Raw genomic sequence first — 18,612 nt, forward strand, 5'->3', positions numbered from 1 at the left:
CTCAATTATGGCAGATGAGATTGGGTTTTTGCCACTAGTTTGGCCCATTTTTGGAAAAATTGGGATTCTACTAGTTAATTGGCTGAGGCAGGCTGGTATGTTTGTTGTTGACACGGCATTTGGTAGACAATGTTATTGACCTCAGAAGTATTAAGACAATTGTCCTCATCTCAAATCCATACGTATTCCAGATCCAATATATAAAATCATGAAATATGTGCCCCATGCAATATAGCTATAGCTAGCAACGTTTTATGGCCTACAATCAAATTAAATTCAGAAACCAGCCGCCAACATCTATTTGCTTACCATGTTGCTCAAAGAGTGTTAGAGATAGTGGCTCATATATTCTGAATGAGAAGTAACATTGGTCTCGTCTCATGGGTGGTGGTGACTGGTGAGGGGTGAAGGCCCTCCTCAGTATGGTAAGGGTATATTGGAAAATTTTAATACACCATCACCGTGTTAGGGTTTCTTTAGAGGCATATAAAAATCATTGTAAACCATTCACTTCTGATAGTGAATTTTTTCTGCTGCTCACTACTATGGATGTAGGCACACTGTCAAACCACATAAATTTTAGTGGTGATGTTCACTCTATTTTTACTAACATTGCTAAGATCTGAAGTCTTCAACAAAGAGCAATCACATAATGCAGGAGAGAATAAACATCTTGAAAGTTGCATCATAAAAGTTCGTATTAAACAAGTGAAAACTGTAGAAATTGTTCAAGTTTATCAGAATTACGCAATACTTACATCTATCAAAATTTGGGGGAGGGGAGGTGTTTGACACCTTGCACATAATGCTGTTTTAACTGCATGAGGATTCAATTAAATAGAATCTGTTCATGTAGCTAAAATTTACATGTCATGAAAATTAGAGCTGTCGAACACATTTGAAGCAAACAACCAAACATGAAAATGAAAACAGGACACTAGCACCAAAAGAGATGGACCTTCAATGACAAACCACATGAAAAATTGGAAGATCAGCTTCTTTTGTGATTCCTTTATAACTTCAAACCTCCTGGTTCTATGTTTTCTCATCTCAGGAACACTTCATATTCTTTTAGGACCTTAGTAATTCTATGAGCTCACTCTTCTTCAGTTTCGAGTAACCCTTAAATCCTCTAGACTTTGCCAGATCCTTAAGTTCAGTTAGTTTCATTTCCTCTATTCTCGGCAACTTTAACTCCTTTCTTCCAGCACTAGCCTGTGATGCTTCATTATTCAACTCAAGTATCCTTTCTCTTGGGGTTGATGGAGATGGTATTGGTGATCTCTTAACAAACTTAGATGGCAGCCGGGTTGGCTTTAAGTATGCTTCATTATTCAACTCAGGTATCCTTTCTCTAGGGGTTGATGGAGATGGTATTGGCGATCTCTTCACAAACTTAGATGGCAGCCGGGTTGGTTTTAAGTTTCCTACTAGAGGACTTTTCTGTACCTGTTCTTTTTTCTTAGCCACACCTCTTCTTCTTGTCAACACCTTATAACCTTCCTTGTTCGAAGTTTTATCTACAATAACAAGAGAGTCTGAATTACATAATAGGAGATTTGTAGGAGATTTTATAATTATATAAAAAACTAATTGTTGCATACAACACTGACACTTGGTTAATTTTCTTGCTCAGAAAGTGAGATGTGATTTTTCAATAACAAGTTTTATGTGTTCTTCAAGCTTGTCCTTTTTTCTTGCATGCCAATGAAATTAAAAAAAAATTAAAGAAGATTTCAGCTTCAAGTTTCCCTACGATATCAGTATATCTTGTCAAAACTTAACAATTTCACAACAGCAGCAAATGTGACATCTATCAGCATCACCTTTCACTTGCTTTCTTGATTTGCGAAGAATCTCCAGAATTGATTCAGGTGAGGTCTTATCCTCAGACAAGTTGGAATTTCTCTTAGTTTTTACAGAGTCATCCTTCGAGATTGCGGATTGAATTCGTCGGAACATAGCAATGATCTCTTCCTGGTTAGACGAGTTGGATTTTTCACCATTGGATGATTGAGGTGTCTCATTGTCATCCTCTGATGTTCTTCTTGAGGCAGAACTTCTCCAGGGAGAACTGCGTCTTCCATTTTCATCAGATCTTATGCTTGAAACAGTTAACCGACAAAAATCATTTTGGGAGTCAAAGAGTGAAGGCCCATCTGCAGTCTCTGCCAAATTTAAGAAGCTGCATCAAAAAATGATCTTTCAGTCTATAGTTACAAAAAAAACCATTATGGGTCTGTTTGGGATCCGTTTATTTTGCTGAAATTGAAATTTTTTACAAAAAGTACTATAGATAAAGGTAAAAGTTAGCTGAAATAAACAGTGAGATCGATAAATAGTACCAAAAAGTGTAATGAGGCCCATGAATAGTAGTAAAAATAAGCTGAATAGTAAAATAAGTTGGCTTTTTAAGCTGAAGCCAAACGCACACTATATATATGATATCCAATATTCAGTTTAAGGCTGTAAGCTAATAAAAAGGGAATGACAGACTCAGATACAGTCAATTAGAAGCATACAAACAACAACTCGTTCAAGAAGAATTTAATGTCTATATGCAAATAAAAATAAGAGTAATTGCATTCTATGATGACATTCCAAGATCACAGTAATTGCATATTGCAACTTCTCTCAAAACCAAGCAGCACAAGCACTTCAATAGAGGAGCTGCATAAGTGCTGCACTTTTTCAGATGTCAAATTATATCTTGACTCGAGACATCCTAGAAACTTCTTCCCCCCACACCCCCCCCCCCCCCCCAAAAAAAAAACAAAATAGACTTAAGCAGTTTAAAAACACAGATTTTTAATTTTGGGGTTGGACATCCAGGTGAAAATGAAATGTCAGAGTAAAAGTAGACAGATTGAGGTTAGGACTAATTGCCTGGTAGCCTTGGAACCAGGCAGCCATTATTATTCACTCAAAAAATAAGAAGCTAAATTTATCATATCTACTTGAATTACTACTTGTTCTAACAACAATTTAAGTTTAGGCTAAATGTTCCTTTTGAACACAGCACAGTGTAACAACAAAGGTATTGGCACACTCCAAATCATCAAAACCCAACACAGATTCCTCATAATTACTACAATTCAATCACAAAAACCAATAACTAAGCATAAAGACAGCAACGCAGTGCTACAAATCTCAACCACAGTACAATACAAATACAACAATATCTCATCCATTAAAAAAAAAAAAAAATTAAGGACAAAGGGGGGTGGGGGAGGGGGGTTTGTATTTGGGAATGGGAAAACAGGATGCGGGTTTTCAAAATTTGATACCTTTGAGAGAGGAAATGCGTTTTCCCAGCCTGGATTGCCTGCTGAATGAAAGAAAAAAGGGAAATTGAACAAGGGTAGAGTAAGAATGCACAAATACCACTGCATTCATATTTTTCTGTAAAATCTGAGATTATGAATATGCAAATGGATTATGCTAATCAAATTCACATATACTTTCTCCTATAGTACCTTTCCCTTCTTTTCTTTTTTTTTGGGGGTTTTGTTTTTGTTTTTTGTTTTACTAGAAAGAGCTGGTCCACATCTTTCAAAAGCGCGTGATGTGCACGTGCACAACACTTTCATGGCTTGATTATAAGCCTGTGAGCTTCATGTCATGCACTTAAATTGTTGGTTTTTTTTTCCTAGTTGAGAATTTCTCGCGCTCCTCAAATTTCAGGGACATAGCTGAAAATGTTGATCACAGCCAATACCACACCAATCTTCTGGGTTTCTCTCCCTAACCATAATAATCCTAAAGAAAACCGTGTCATGTCCCAAAATGGTTTCATTTTCTGTAAACCATTTTCAACAACCACTCTATCGTCTACAAGTTGGTATGGTTCTTGTACTACAACCCGTGCCTCGGCCTCACTCACCAAAACCACCATTCATGAAGTTACAGATGTAGATGCCAAAATTTGTAAATTCTATGAAGCGGGTAACTTGAAAAACGCCATGAAATTGCTTAGTGTGTCTCAAAAATCCGAGCTTGAGACCAATACATATTGTTCAGTTTTGCAGCTGTGTGCTGAACTTAAATCGCTAGAAGACGGTAGAAAGGTTCACTCGATGATATGTTCTAATGGGTTAGTGGTTGATGGAGTTTTGGGTTCAAAACTTGTATTTATGTATGTGAAGTGTGGGGATTTGAGAGAAGGGAGGCGGGTTTTCGATAAGGTTGCTAATGAAAAGGTCTTTCTTTGGAATCTTATGATAAATGAGTACTCAAAGATTGGTGATTTTGGGGAAAGTATATGTTTGTTCATGAAGATGCAGGAGTTGGGTATTGAAGTGAATTCTCATACATTTTCTAGTGTTTTAAAGTGCTTTGCGGCCTTAGGAAATATAGAAGGTGGCCAACAGGTTCATGGGTATTTGTTGAGATTGGGTTTTGGTTGTTATAACACAGTTGTGAATTCTCTGATTGCTTTCTACTTCAAGTGTGGAAGAGTTGAGAGCGCACAAAAGTTGTTCGATGAATTGGCTGATCGAGATGTTATATCTTGGAATTCTATGATAAGTGGGTATGCATTGAATGGTCTTGCAAAGAGGGGAATTGAGTTTTTCAAAGAGATGCTATGTTTGGGTGTTGACGTAGATTTGGCGACAATAGTGAATGTTCATGTGGCTTGTGCAAGTATTGGAACTCTTTTGGTCGGTAGAGCAGTTCATGCTTTTGCAATAAAATCTTTTTTTGATGGAGAACTCATGTTCAACAATACTTTGCTGGACATGTATTCAAAATGTGGTGATTTGGATGCTGCAACTCAAGTTTTTGAGAAGATGGGCAAAAGAAGTGTAGTGTCGTGGACTTCAATGATGGCAGGTTTTGTCCGAGAAGGTTTATCTGATGGGGCAATAAGATTATTCAGTGAAATGGAAAGGAAAGGTGTTAGCCCTGATCTTTTTACGATCACAAGCGTCCTTCATGCTTGTGCTTGTAATGGCTCTTTGGAGAGTGGCAGGGATGTACACACTTATATACAGGAAAAGAAAATGGACTCTAGTTTGTTTGTCTCTAATGCTCTCATGGATATGTATGCAAAATGTGGAAGCATGGAAGATGCTTACTCTATTTTTTCTCAGATGCAAGTAAAGGATATTATCTCATGGAATACCATGATTGGGGGCTACTCAAAGAACTGTCTTCCCAATGAAGCTCTTAATTTGTTTGTTGAGATGCAACGAGTAATAAAACCCAACAGCATAACAATGGCCTGTATCCTTCCAGCCTGTGCCAGCTTAGCAGCTCTAGAAAGAGGACGAGAGATTCATGGATACGTATTGAGAAATGGATTTTTTTCAGATCATTATGTTAGCAATGCACTTGTTGACATGTATGTGAAGTGTGGGGTGCTAGTTCTTGCACGTTTACTCTTTGACATGACTCCTTCAAAGGATCTTATCTCATGGACAGTAATGATTGCTGGATATGGCATGCACGGGTTTGGAAGTGAAGCTATTGCTACCTTTAATGCAATGAGAAATGAAGGTGTTGAGCCTGATGAAGTTACCTTCATTTCTATACTTTATGCATGCAGTCATTCTGGATTACTTTCTGAAGGATGGAGGTTTTTTCATATAATGAGAAATGAATGCAATTTTGAGCCCAAGTTGGAGCATTATGCTTGTATGGTGGATCTTCTTGCTCGCGTTGGGAAGCTATCGAAGGCATATAAATTCATTGAAACGATGCCAATTAAACCAGATGCCACAATTTGGGGTGCCTTGCTCTGTGGGTGCAGGATCCACCATGATGTAAAACTAGCAGAGAAAGTCTCAGAACGTGTTTTTGAACTGGAGCCAGAGAACACAGGATATTATGTACTTTTAGCGAATATCTATGCTGAGGCAGAGAAGTGGGAAAAAGTTAAAATTTTGCGGGAGAAGATTGGTCGGCGAGGATTGAAAAAGAACCCAGGGTGTAGCTGGATAGAGATCAGAGGCAAAGTTTATGTATTTGTGGCTGGTGATAGTTCACACCCACAAACCAAGAAGATAGAGTCACTATTGAAGAGATTAAGAATGGAGATGAGGGAAGAAGGTTACTTTCCTAAGACAAGATATGCTTTGATTAATGCAGATGATATGGAGAAGGAAGTGGCTCTCTGTGGGCACAGTGAAAAGTTAGCCATGGCTTTTGGAATATTGAGCCTGCCTTATGGCAAAACCATACGTGTGACCAAGAATCTGAGAGTATGTGGTGATTGTCATGAGATGGCCAAGTTCATGTCAAAGTCAGCTAGCAGGGAGATTGTCTTGAGAGATTCCAATCGCTTTCACCTTTTCAAGGATGGCAACTGTTCTTGCAGAGGTTTCTGGTGAATCAAGGGTGAGTAGGGGTTTGAATGTAAAGGAGTTATTATCTTAAAAGAGTTGCAAATCAAGTTGATTCTTAAGAAATGATTCATAAGTTGTTGTAAAATGGTTTGTTGACTGAGACAAACATGCTTGGATGAGGACTTATGGTTAAGATCTCTTATACATATTGGGTCACTTAAACAAAGACATAATTCACAGTTCAAACATTGTGATTGCACTTCTACATAGAGGCTCCCTATATGTCTCTTTACAGCCTGGAGGAGTTTATGAATCACGATGTCTCGCGTGAATGGAATTTTCTTGAAGAATCCTTCTTTTGATGGCTTTGTATATGGTCAACATGCAGGTTTTGTCTTGCATTGTAAGTAGCAGCATTTTCCTGTCTCAGTAGACCTTTGGAGGCATAATATTTAGTTCATATGAAAATAAACAGTTTGTCATTAATGCTAATCTCTGATTTGTATTCATAAATATTTTCTCCATTCTTGACAGGGGTACCATTACCAAAGCGAGGATGATCGATCTCTCTGGAAGAAAGCGTTGATTGTGTCCTTAGGAATTCTTTTTCCCTGCTGGGGAGTTGAAAAAAATTGAATTCCCCATCTTTATAATTGGAAGGATGGGAATTATTAAATGTGGAGCTGCATAAAAGATTTCCAAAGTAGGTACTACCAACTTTGGAGGAGTCCTGAAAAATCTTCTAGGATGTAGAAAATGACGTTTTAACACTGATAAAAGCACGAAACTTTCTGCATATGATTTATTATCATAGGAAGGCCCATGTAAACAGTTCACTTGGAATCATTCTTGTATTGTCTCTAAAGGCATCTTTTAGTAATTTGCCTTCCACTTGCTTCTTTTCTCACTTTTCTTACTGCTCTTGTCCATCACAAGCCTTGGGAAACTGCTAAGCATTGCAGGCCCACCAACGCAGACAGCAGACAGGTCAATGTGATGGGCCAGTCCTTGAATATGTACGATAAGATCTAATATTCCAGGGTTCAGACAATTTTATATTGTATGGTTATATTTTCGTTGTTTTAATATAGTATAAGGTTTGGACCACTTTGACATGTTTTATGTGCTGCACAGCTCTCTGGTGTGGTTGTAAGACAGTGGTCTTGTATTGTATTCTTCACAATGCAAAAGACAACTTTCTTTTGCACTTAGAAACAAGCATAAGTTAAATATGTTTAGACTTGCAAGTGTGATAGAATCATAGAAACATAATACTACGATTTCACAAAATTGTTGTGTACCATCACAATGACATTGAGATTAAAGCAATTTGAGAAAAACAAGCTCTCCTATAAACTTTTATGATGCACTTGTGGATGATATTCTAGACATTCACTTCACTGTAGTGCTCCGTGGCTTTTACTCTCATATCTTCTTTGTAGTTATTTTTTTGGCCACGATTATTTCCTCATGTTGATAAATTACAATTATTAGTTCACCAGTCCTCCATGAGCTTATTCCTGGTGGGCGAACTTTGGAGCTATTGGAGTAATGATTACTACCATAGGAATAAGTAGAACACACACAAACTGTAGAATTTTTTTTTTTTTCGTTTTTAAATGAGTTCTTTTTTGCTTTAGTTTTCTTTTTTAAATGAGTTCTTTTTTGCCTACAACTTTTGCACTTTTGCCACAACATTGACATAAGAGACTACGAACATCTGTTTATCACTTTCACATAAACTTCAATCAGCCATGTAATGATTATGACAAAAATAGTGTTCATAAATTTTCTCTTGTAAATTTTTGCCATAAATTATTATTTTCCCTTTCTATCAACTTTTTTAAGTCATCTTTCTGTGAGGACGGTATATGATTTATTAACATTGGGACAAGATATATGTTTATTGTAAATTAGGTTCAGCTTTCATATTGCTGCTGAGATGCCATTCATGACTGCGCCTATGTGGCGAGTCCAAATAGCAAAATGCATAATGCAAAAACAGCTGCCTCTAATTATGGCATTGACACATGAGTACATAAAACAGCTTGCCATGTTAAAAGAGTCCAGCGCAAGGGTGTTGAGTAGATAGCAATTCATGACGTACCTTTTAAGTGATGCACTAAATTATGTACATTCTGTCTAGGAAGATTTATCCACAAGCACATTTGGTCCAGTTGAGGGTTGAGGCAGCATCATGTTAGTTTGTGGAATTTCATTTTGAAATCTTAGTACAATCTAATCACCCTAAGATTTGCTTAGTTTTATGCCAAGTCCTGTAAAATAGCGTGGAAGTTTTTTTTGTTTTTTTTTGGGGGGGGGGGGGGGGGGGGGTATTTAAAGCAATTTGAAATGGTAAAAGTACTTCCCAGATACAAACCAAAAATGCAAGCTTAATTCTGATTGTTGAGTCAGCTAACACAAAAACAATCCCTTGTTGGTGCACTATTTTAGATCTGAAATTAGAATCTTCTAAGAATATATAGATTGTGTTGTGGTCGAAGGGCTGATGAGAAAATCCCTATCTTCTAATCTCTGTTGTTATTCCAAGCTTTTAGCCATCTCAAACATTCTATCACCAGGAAAGGACAGAAAAGACAAGCAAGAAGAGCATTCTGTTGGATGGACATAATGATGCAGGGAAAAGGTTTACAGGGCCTGGATATATCAGGTTTCCAGTACCTGCTCAAAACAGATGCCACAATGCACAGGCAGTGTAGGATTTGGAGGTGGTGAGAATATTTGAATAGAGGCTGAAACTCAAAGCTATGGAAAACAAAGAAAGAAAAGCAAAGAGGAAATCAAGAAAATGGCAAAGAATAAAAAGAAGACAGTTAAAGAAGCTGGTAGGTTTATGGTTCTAACAATTGATTCATACGGTCCAGTCAAAATCACTATACATTTCAGATTTTCATCAAGAAAGGAGAGAGAACTTGAATTAACCATTGAATTCATATGGTCCAGTCAAAATCACAATACATTTCAGATTCTCATCAAGAAAGGAGAGAGAACTTGAATTAACCATCTAATAACATTTACATTGAGAACATGGTTAGTTGGGTCAGAGACATCTATTGTCATTCTCCATTTTACAACTCATCAACCATCTCCAGCTTGTTCATTGTCTATTCAGGGTCGTACATATATAAGTATAATTTGTTTTAATGGAGTGTGTGTGACAGAAAATTATCCTCCTATATCACCAATTAAAAAAAAAAGTCATCCTATTTATCACCGTCACCTAAAATAATTGCAATTTTCTTGTAATGATTTGTTCACCTATAAAAGGGAAAGGCCATGAATTTTTAGATAGAGAGGAATGAGAGATGAGTAGAGGGAATGGAACAGAAGGTATTTAATTATTTTCTTTGGAATTTTTTAAAAATGATAATAATATTAATAATAAATGGAAGAGGGAAAGGGTTCATTTCAAATCTCTCATTTTTAATTTCTACAAATTGGAAGTATTTGGAGAAGGAAAGAAGCGATTCCACTAATATTAAAAATTAACAATTAAAAAAAAATGTCAAATTTACCCAATTAATGCCAATTTATATATATTTCTTTAAATTGAACAAAAGATGGATATTATTGTCAATTTATATGATGTCTTATCATTTCCTCTCAATCCCATTTTAATTTTTAAAACATGCAAACAAATGGAAGAGATATCAATTCCCCTCCTCCTACTTAATTTTCAAAATATTCAAAAAGGGTAAGCAATAATCCTTCCCTTTCAATCTCCTTCTCCCTTGTAGCCTCTACATTGTCAAATTTATGAGTAATTTTTAGGTACTTCTGGAGCACAGAGAGTACGAGCACAGATAATGGTACTCCTTCCTCTCACATTCATGATGTGGTCAACTCATTAAATTCATGATGAGACCCACTATGAATATAAGAAGAGGGAGTACCATATTTTTGTACTCCAAAAGTACCTAAAATTTTTTCTAAATTTATATGATGTTTGATCATTTCTCCTTAATCTCATTTAAATTTTTAAAGCATCTAAACAAATGGGAGGGATATCTATTCCCCTCCTCTTACTTAATTTTTAAACATACTTAATTTTAAAAGTTAAAGGCTCGTTTGATAGAGTAGTTTGAGTAACATTGTTTGAATTTTTTTGAAATACATATTGGTAAAAAAATGTGTAAAAATGCATGTAATATTATTTAAAAACTGAAAACATATTACTAAAATGTTCTACCAAACGAACCCTAAAACATTCAAACAGGGGAAGGGAGATCATTCCCTTTCTACCCTCTTCTCTCTCTCTCTCTCTCTCTCTCAACTTCCAAATATACTGGGACGCAAACGTAAATTACTGTATTAGCAATAAATACCTTTTTTTTTGTGTGCTAATATTAGCAATAAATACCTAGTACAGCTGTACAGGTGAAAGTTCCTAAATTACAAATCTAGAGCCTAAAATATTGTGAATCATTGTTTTAGGCTTGTAGCACACGGGCGCTCATAACAGCCATGAAGACCTCCTCATGGAATTTCCTTTGACTACATAAATATACTGGGGAAAAAAGAAAAAAAAAAATACCTGAACACCCTCATTCTATTATCATAGACTTAATCGATACCAACAATATAAATGAAAATCACTGTAATACTAAAGTATGGCTTCACTGTACTAAAGAAAGAGTAAATGGACAACAAACCAACACAATTTAAGCACATAAGGATGAATTGAGTAGCTGATTAATATATAAGTGTGGAAAGGTAAATGCGTGTAGCTCAAGAAAAAAGTACATACTCAGGAATAAAACACCAACGACTTTCCCCTCTATGGCACATTAATAATGCAACCAAGTGAATACACCTATCAGACAAATTGAAACCCCACTACTCTTTTTCCCCCATCAAATGATCACATCAGCAAAAAAAATAACACACCAATTCAATGATTGCTCTCTCCTTTTTTTTTGTTTTTTGTTTTTTTACCGTTGCACCTACTCTTCTTCATCATTAAAGTGTATAATAAATGAATCAAACTCATCTCTAGGACTCTAACAACCAATATTTCCCTAATCTAATAAGTAACCAAAAAATAAAATTATAAAAAAAAAAAAAAAGCAAAAAAGCAAAAAATGGTTCTTCTCCTTTCTTTAACGACACCATTTTGAGAGAAGAACTAGGAAAACAATAAGAAAGACTATAGAAGAAAGCCCAATTGCCACACCAAGAACAACCTTACTTGGTCCATGATGATGCTCCTTCTTGTTACTTGAATCACTCCCATCACTCTCATCATAATCCGAATCACTGCTACTTTCATCTGCTGAAGAATCCGCCTTAGAGGCCGGTGGTGACATAGGCAACCCATGCTTATCACAAGGCGCAATCCCAAGCTTCAACTTTGATGACAGAACCGAATGGTTATAGCACAAGTTAGTGTTCCCACCAACCTTAAACACAGCCAACCTCTTAATGAAACTCCCATTGAAAGGCATTACCCCTTGAAACTCGTTGTTTGCTAGATTCAAGTACTTCAAGCTCTTCAACTCAGAGAGAAACCTCGGAATAGTCCCATTGAACTGGTTTGAGCTCAGATCAACATGAACCAAACCTGGTATAGCTGACATCGAGTCTGGGATCGAACCTGATAACGAGTTAGATGCTAAAGACACGTTCTTCAGCGAAATCAAGTCCCCAAACGAAGTGGGTATTTCACCATCAAGCGCATTCGATGAAAGATTTAAAGACTCGAGGTTTTCAAGTAGTGTAACCGAAGTGGGTATCTTTCCTCTGAGCTTATTAGCTGAAAGATCGATGTGGGTAAAGTTCAGATTCAAGTGTTTTGGAATGTAACCGGTGAGATTGGCGTGTGAGATGGTAATGGAAGTGAGTTTCTTCATGTTGCCGAGAATGACAAAAGGGCCAGAGGCACTGATGATAGTGGAAGAGATAGTGAGGTCAGTGAGGTTTTGGAGGCGAGAGAGCCAGACACCAGTGAGTCTTTTGAGGGACTTGATGCAAGTGAAGGAGTGGAGAGAGGAAGAAAGGTCAGAGGGAAAGCGAATGGGGGAGATGGGACAGTTGAGGAAGGAGAGAGAGTGAAGAGAAGAGAGAGATTTGAGGGCAGTGAAGGAGAGAGCTACATCGTCTGAGGAACAGTTTGAGAGAGTGAGAGAGAGGAGGTGACGAAAAGGTTTGGAAGAGTCACAAAGTAAAGTGGCGTTGTTTTTGGGTTGGCAAGGGTCTTTGGAAGTTGGGATGTTGAGGGATTGTAAGGCTCTCAGTTGTTTTGGGTCTAGAGTGGAGGAAGAAGAGGAAGAGGGTGATGATGGTGATGAAGGTGAAGGTGAAGAAGGTGTTGCTGGAGTTGGAGAGGATTCAGGGGAGGGTATGGTTGGAGTTGGAGAAGATTTGGGTGAGGGTGTAGGTGGGAGAGAGATAGGTGGAGAGTGAGTTTTGGTGGTGGTGTTGGTGGCGGCGGCGGCGGCGTTGGAGAAGAGGAGGAGGAGAGTGAAGAAGAATGGTAAAGGAAATGGTTGTGGTAGCGGTGATGAAGGTGACATTGTTGTGTGTGTCAGAGAGAGAGAGAGTGAGCTGAGTTTGGCTTAGGAGAATGTGAGGGATTTGAGCATGTACTGATGTTTGTGTTGGGAAAGTAGGAAGATTAGCTTTTTTAGTTTTGTGTGACAGTTGGGACTGTACTTGTCTACCCTTGGATTTCCATATATTTACTGTAAAGCTCTCTCCTTTCCTTTCCTGTTTCAATTTTTTATATTGCCACTTGCCATTATTTTTTTGGTTTTTCACTTTTCTCCTTCTCTTTATGTTTTTTTTGTTTTTTTTTCCTCGGTGGTTTTTTTTTTTTTTTTTGAAGAAATAGGTAAGAAATTTTATTTAAAGCAAATCAATTTTATTTAAAGCAAATCAAATTGAAAAACATCATCTAAATCATGTGATAGATCTTCTAACCATACATCCAAATCTGCAGATACAATTGCTCTACAAGCAAGGGTATGAGCAAGCTTATTGTCCTCTCTCTTAACATGACAAAAACTACAATTAAAATAAGATACCAGACGATGAATATCAGTAATTATATTCCCAAACAAAGTCCTTGAAGGCTTGGCAGCACCAAGAGCTTGGATAACCCTCAAAGAATCACCCTCCACCTCCACGGATTATAGACACAGCTCCTGCGCAAATACTACCGCTTTTCTAGTAGCTAAAGCTTCCACCATGTCCACAGAACCCAGAAACACTCAACGTACCAATGATCATCCCCTTCGAGTCCTTGATAACCACCCCAAGACCAGCACAAGCCTGCTCTTCAAACAAAGCTCCATCAAAATTAACTTTGAACAAACCAGAGGCAGGCAACTTCCACCGAGTATCCCCACTTCGAATAGCCATCTGAGGGATTTTTTTATGGACATCATGAAACTCCTTTAGCAACGTAGAAGCCTGATGACACACCTCATTAATACCCCAAACCTGTTGTCTCTCCCGAACTCGATTCTGACGCTCCCAAATACTCTACACAACCATGGCAAAGAGCTCCACTGACTTGGAAGAAAACTCCCCACATAGAAAATGAAAAACATCTTCAAATGTGGAAAACTTCTTTGAACGCAGAGAAGAAAAACACTGGTCAGACATCCAAATGGCCTTAGCCTCATCGCACAGCCATAGAGCATGGACACTATCTTTAGTTAAGTCACGACACTGCTCACAAAGGCTATCAGTCACCACGTGTCGTTTGAACAAATTCAGCTTAGTAGGCAGCGCCTCTCAGACAGCTCTCCATAAGAAATGTCGAACTTTCTGAGGCACTCGAAGCTTCCAAATGCCATGCCACAACCCTTTACCCAACTCCACATACGAAGGACTAGGCAGGTTCTGTCTACTGAGCTCCACAAATAGTCTATACGCACTCCAAACCGAGTAAATATCATCAGAAGACAAAGGCCAGACCAGCGTATCCAAATTGACAAATTGACTAACTGGTATGCATTTGATAACTTCGGCCTCCCAAGGATAAAAATACAAGTCAATAAGCTCCTCATTCCATCTCTTGGACCCGGGTAGAAACAGATCACTAACTACCTGAAGGGACTGATCCCGTTGCAGAGATAAAACACATCCACCCCTTGCTGAAGGCAGCCAACGATGCTGCCAAATTGAAATATCTTTCCCATCACCCACCCTCCACCTAGCTCCCTTTAAAACCCCTTCTCTAGCTTACAAAATACTACACCAAGCGTAGGAACACCTCGATGATTCCTTAGCATCAAAGATATTACTGGACTGAAAATATTTAGCCCGAAAAACCTTATACACCAAGGAATTTCTATCATGAAACAAACCCCATACTTGTTTTCCCAACATAGCATCATTGAACATCCTAAGATCCCGAAATCCCATTCCTCCTACAGATTTAGAGGAACAAAGAGTCTCCCATCGAACCCAATGAATTTTCCTAGAATTTTCAGAACAATCCCACCAAAACTTCCTGATCATAGGTTCAATATCTTTGAGCAAAACCAATAGGAAGACAAAAGACACTTATAGAATAAGTAGGGATGGATTGAACCACTGCCTTGATCATAATTTCCTTACCAGCCTGAGAAAGTAATTTCTCCTTCCATCCTTGCATACGATACCAAATCCTCTCCTTGATGTGATTGAAGTAGGCTTTTTTCTAACATCCAACAAAGGATGGAAGCCCCAGATATTTCTCATAATTCTTGATAGCAGGCACCCCTAACATAACCTTTAACTCTTCTTGAACCTCCTCAGAAGTATTCCTACTAAAGAAAGTGGTCTTATCAAAATTGACTTGTTGCCTTGAGGCAGCTTCATACCAAGCCAAAATGTTCTGAATTTTAGCACAATCTGAAGGTGTTGCTCTACAAAATAACAAGCAATCATCTGCAAAGAAAAGATGAGAAAATTTTGGCCCAACTCTACAAATAGAATACCCTTGAATATCACCATCACAAGTAGCTTGAGAAAGAAGAGCATTCAAACCTTCCGCACAAAATAAGAATAAAAAAGGAGAAAGAAGATCCCCTTGTCTTAAACCCCTTGAAGGACGAATCAAACCTTGAGGCTCACCATTCACCAGAATTGAGTACGAGACTGTAGTCACACATTGCATAATCAAGGCAACCCACGATTCATTGAAACCTATCTTTAAGAGGATCTTCTCTAGAAAAATCCATTCAACTCTATCATAAGCCTTACTCATATCAAGTTTTAAGGCCATGAAACCTATCTTGCCCGAACATTGAGTTTTCATATGATGCAAAGTCTCAAAGGCAATCAATATATTGTCAGTAATAACTCTATCAACAATAAAAGCACTTTGGGCTTCCGAAATAATAGAGTTCAAGATAGGTTTCAGTCTATTTGCAATAACTTTACTCGATATTTTATAAATAACATTACAAAGACTGATAAGCCTAAATTGAGCAACAGTTTCAGGGTTATTTACCTTAGGAATCAAAGTAATGAAAGTGTGATTAATGGACTTAAGAAAAGTACTAGAATTAAGGCAAGAGAGTACTGCATCAAAGATTTCCATTCCAATATCGAGTCAAAATTTCTGATAAAAAATGGGAGGCATCCCATCCGAACCTAAGGCCTTTAGGGGGGCCATCTGTTTAATTGCAACATCCACCTCCTCACACACATAGGGCATAGTTAGGGTAGCATTCATAGAATCATCAACAACGGATTGAACCCCTGCTAAAATTCTCTCCAAATCTGTTAGGTTGGAAGAAGTAAAAAGCCGAGCATAGAAATCAACAAAAAGGTCAGCCACTACCTTTTCATCCGTAACCCATGCACCATCCCCATCTCGAACCCCCTTGATAAAATTACTTCTCTTACGTTGTGTAGCCACCCCATGAAATTTTTTTTGTATTTCTATCCCCCTCTACCAACCATAAGGCTCTTGACCGTTGAAACCACATACGATTCTCTTTATCAAGTAAAACATTAAGCTCTCGTTTTAATTGAACCACCATATCATGAGAACCACCCTTTGCTAAAACCTCCTCAGCCTTCCATAAGAGTTCCTTTTTCTTCTTAATCTGATCCTTCACACTTCCAAAATGGTTCTTACTCCAAGAATGTAGCATTTGTTTACACTTTTTAATCTTGTTCACCACCCTATACATAGGTTGCCCCTAGGCCGAACCTCCTAAACCTTTTTAACAACATCACTACAACCCTGATCAGCCAACGACATCTCCTTAAAGCGAAAAGGTTTACGTTTCCACCTAATAGACTCACCATTTGGATCAAAGAAGAGAAGTATTGGCCGATGATCAAAAGCAATATAGTGAAGATACCTAACAGTAGCTGCAGGAAATTTAGCCATCCAATCATAATTAGCAACACCCCTATCCAATCTCTCCCAAACTACATGCCCATGTCTATTGCCGTGCCATGTAAAATCAAGACCAGTAAATCCAAGATCAACAAAACCACAAGTATCCAAGACATCCCTAAAAGCCTGCATTTGTTTATGAGGGCGCACCCGACCCCCACACTTTTCTTTAGTAAAAAGAATTTCATTAAAATCTCCCATGCATAACCGAGGTAAATGTGGCTTTAAATTCAGCATGCGAAGCATATTCCAAGCCTCATCCCTTGCATTTGTATCCGGCTCGCCATAAAAACCTGTAAATCTCCAAACATCATTAGTACCACCATTAACCAAAGCATCAATATGAAGTTTAGAAAAGCTATCAACCCAAACTGAGACCCCTTGTCTCCACAGAAGCGCCAAGCCACCCCCTCTATCCTTACTTCTCGGTTGCTTTTAAATAACGCTTATAACCTTTCTAAAATATTTTTACAACATATTTAAATGAAGAATTATTACTAATTAATAAAAAAAATAATATTAATAATTAGTATCAAAAAAATAATAATAACTGCAGTTTATTATAAAATTATTGTGAAAAAGTTAGTTACGTGCTTTATTTATTTATTTATTAATCAAAGTATTGAAATCCAGAGCCTAACTTAATTCAATTGACAAATTAATGGTTTTTATGGTTTTCTGAGCAAGTTAACAGGAACTAAAAACCATAAATATGTCTTCAGTTAACTTTTTTTCCCCTTTTTTTTGGTTGAGAAGACAGTTAGCTAATTAGGTACGCATTACTCCACTTGTCTCACATTAAGTGAAACATTTGACTTTTAATAAGACTTTTATTTGTTTTATTTTTTTGATATGGCTTTTTATTTATTTATTTTTATTTAATTTAAAAGAGAAGATTATGATTATATATATATATATATATATATATATATATGTGGGAGGGTTTCATAGTCTCAGCCCCCAATTAGCAGGTATTGTCCGCTTTAGGCTCGATTTGTTCGTGGCTTTCATGGCTTTACTCAATCCCACATCGGAGAGAGACACCTCCCACATGTGCCTTATAAGCTTGAGCCCAAGACACATGTGTACCACTACATGTAGCAGTGGTACACATGTGTCTTGGACTCAAGCTTATAAGGCACATGTGGGAGGCGTCTCTCCCCGATGTGGGATTGAGCCCAAGACACATGTGTACCACTGCTACATGTAGTGGTACACATGTGTCTTGGGCTCAAGCTTATAAGGCACATGTGGGAGGCGTCTCTCCCCGATGTGTGATTGAGCAAAACCGTGAAGGCCACGAACAAATCGAGCCTAAAGCGGACAATACCTGCTAATTGGGGGCTGAGACTATGAAACCCTCCCACATTAAAAGGCGCCTCAGCCCCCAATTAGCAGGTATTATCTGCGTTAGGCCTTTTAATGTGAGAGGGTTTCATAGTCTCAGCCCCCAATTAGTAGGTATTGTCCGCTTTAGGCTCAATTTGTTCGTGGCCTTCACGGTTTTGCTCAATCCCACATCGGGGGGAGACGCCTCCCACATGTGCCTTATAAGCTTGAGCCCAAGACACATGTGTACCACTACTACATATTATAAGGCACATGTGGGAGGCGTTTCTCCCCGATGTGGGATTGAGCAAAACTGTGAAGGCCACGAACAAATCGAGCCTAAAGCGGACAATACCTGCTAATTGGAGGCTGAGACTATGAAACCCTCCCACAATATATATATATATATATATATATATATATATATATATATATTGTAGTGGGGTGAGTTCTGAGCAAATATCGGGCCTTATTATAATAAGATAAGTACTGGGTCCAATTTAAGTATCAACTCAAACAATGGAGATAAATTCAGTATTGACTAGCCCATTTTTATAATGAACACAAGACCTCTAATCATTGATTAGGCCTAACACCCTTCCAGGCCTATATATATATATATATATATATATA

At 37.8% G+C, this 18,612-nt stretch overlaps 3 protein-coding genes across 4 annotated transcripts; 1 reads left to right on the plus strand and 2 right to left on the minus strand.

Moving 5' to 3' along the window:
* Nucleotides 1-671: 671 nt before the first annotated feature.
* LOC115988980 (SAP-like protein BP-73) lies at nucleotides 672-3,493 on the minus strand. 2 transcript variants are annotated; one of them, XM_031112624.1, is made up of 3 exons: nucleotides 3,288-3,493; nucleotides 1,827-2,168; nucleotides 672-1,520 (listed from the first exon to the last, which is right to left on the minus strand). In XM_031112624.1, the coding sequence occupies exons 1-3, from the start codon at nucleotides 3,394-3,396 to the stop codon at nucleotides 1,072-1,074; spliced, it is 900 nt and encodes a 299-aa protein (XP_030968484.1). In that variant the 5' UTR covers nucleotides 3,397-3,493; the 3' UTR covers nucleotides 672-1,071. The 2 variants fall into 2 exon arrangements, with proteins under 2 accessions (XP_030968484.1, XP_030968483.1); XM_031112623.1 differs by having other exon boundaries at nucleotides 1,818-2,168.
* A 119-nt stretch (nucleotides 3,494-3,612) lies between these two features.
* LOC115992975 (pentatricopeptide repeat-containing protein DOT4, chloroplastic) lies at nucleotides 3,613-7,537 on the plus strand. Its single transcript, XM_031117231.1, has 2 exons — nucleotides 3,613-6,690; nucleotides 6,822-7,537. Exon 1 carries the CDS (start codon nucleotides 3,699-3,701, stop codon nucleotides 6,330-6,332), a length of 2,634 nt encoding a protein of 877 aa, XP_030973091.1. The 5' UTR covers nucleotides 3,613-3,698; the 3' UTR covers nucleotides 6,333-6,690; nucleotides 6,822-7,537.
* A 3,302-nt stretch (nucleotides 7,538-10,839) lies between these two features.
* LOC115988363 (receptor-like protein 51) lies at nucleotides 10,840-12,982 on the minus strand. The gene has a single exon (XM_031111892.1). It carries the CDS (start codon nucleotides 12,818-12,820, stop codon nucleotides 11,408-11,410), a length of 1,413 nt encoding a protein of 470 aa, XP_030967752.1. The 5' UTR covers nucleotides 12,821-12,982; the 3' UTR covers nucleotides 10,840-11,407.
* Between the last annotated feature and the right edge of the window lie 5,630 nt (nucleotides 12,983-18,612).

This window comes from Quercus lobata, chromosome 5, assembly GCF_001633185.2.
Source record: "Quercus lobata isolate SW786 chromosome 5, ValleyOak3.0 Primary Assembly, whole genome shotgun sequence".
NCBI lineage: Eukaryota > Viridiplantae > Streptophyta > Magnoliopsida > Fagales > Fagaceae > Quercus > Quercus lobata.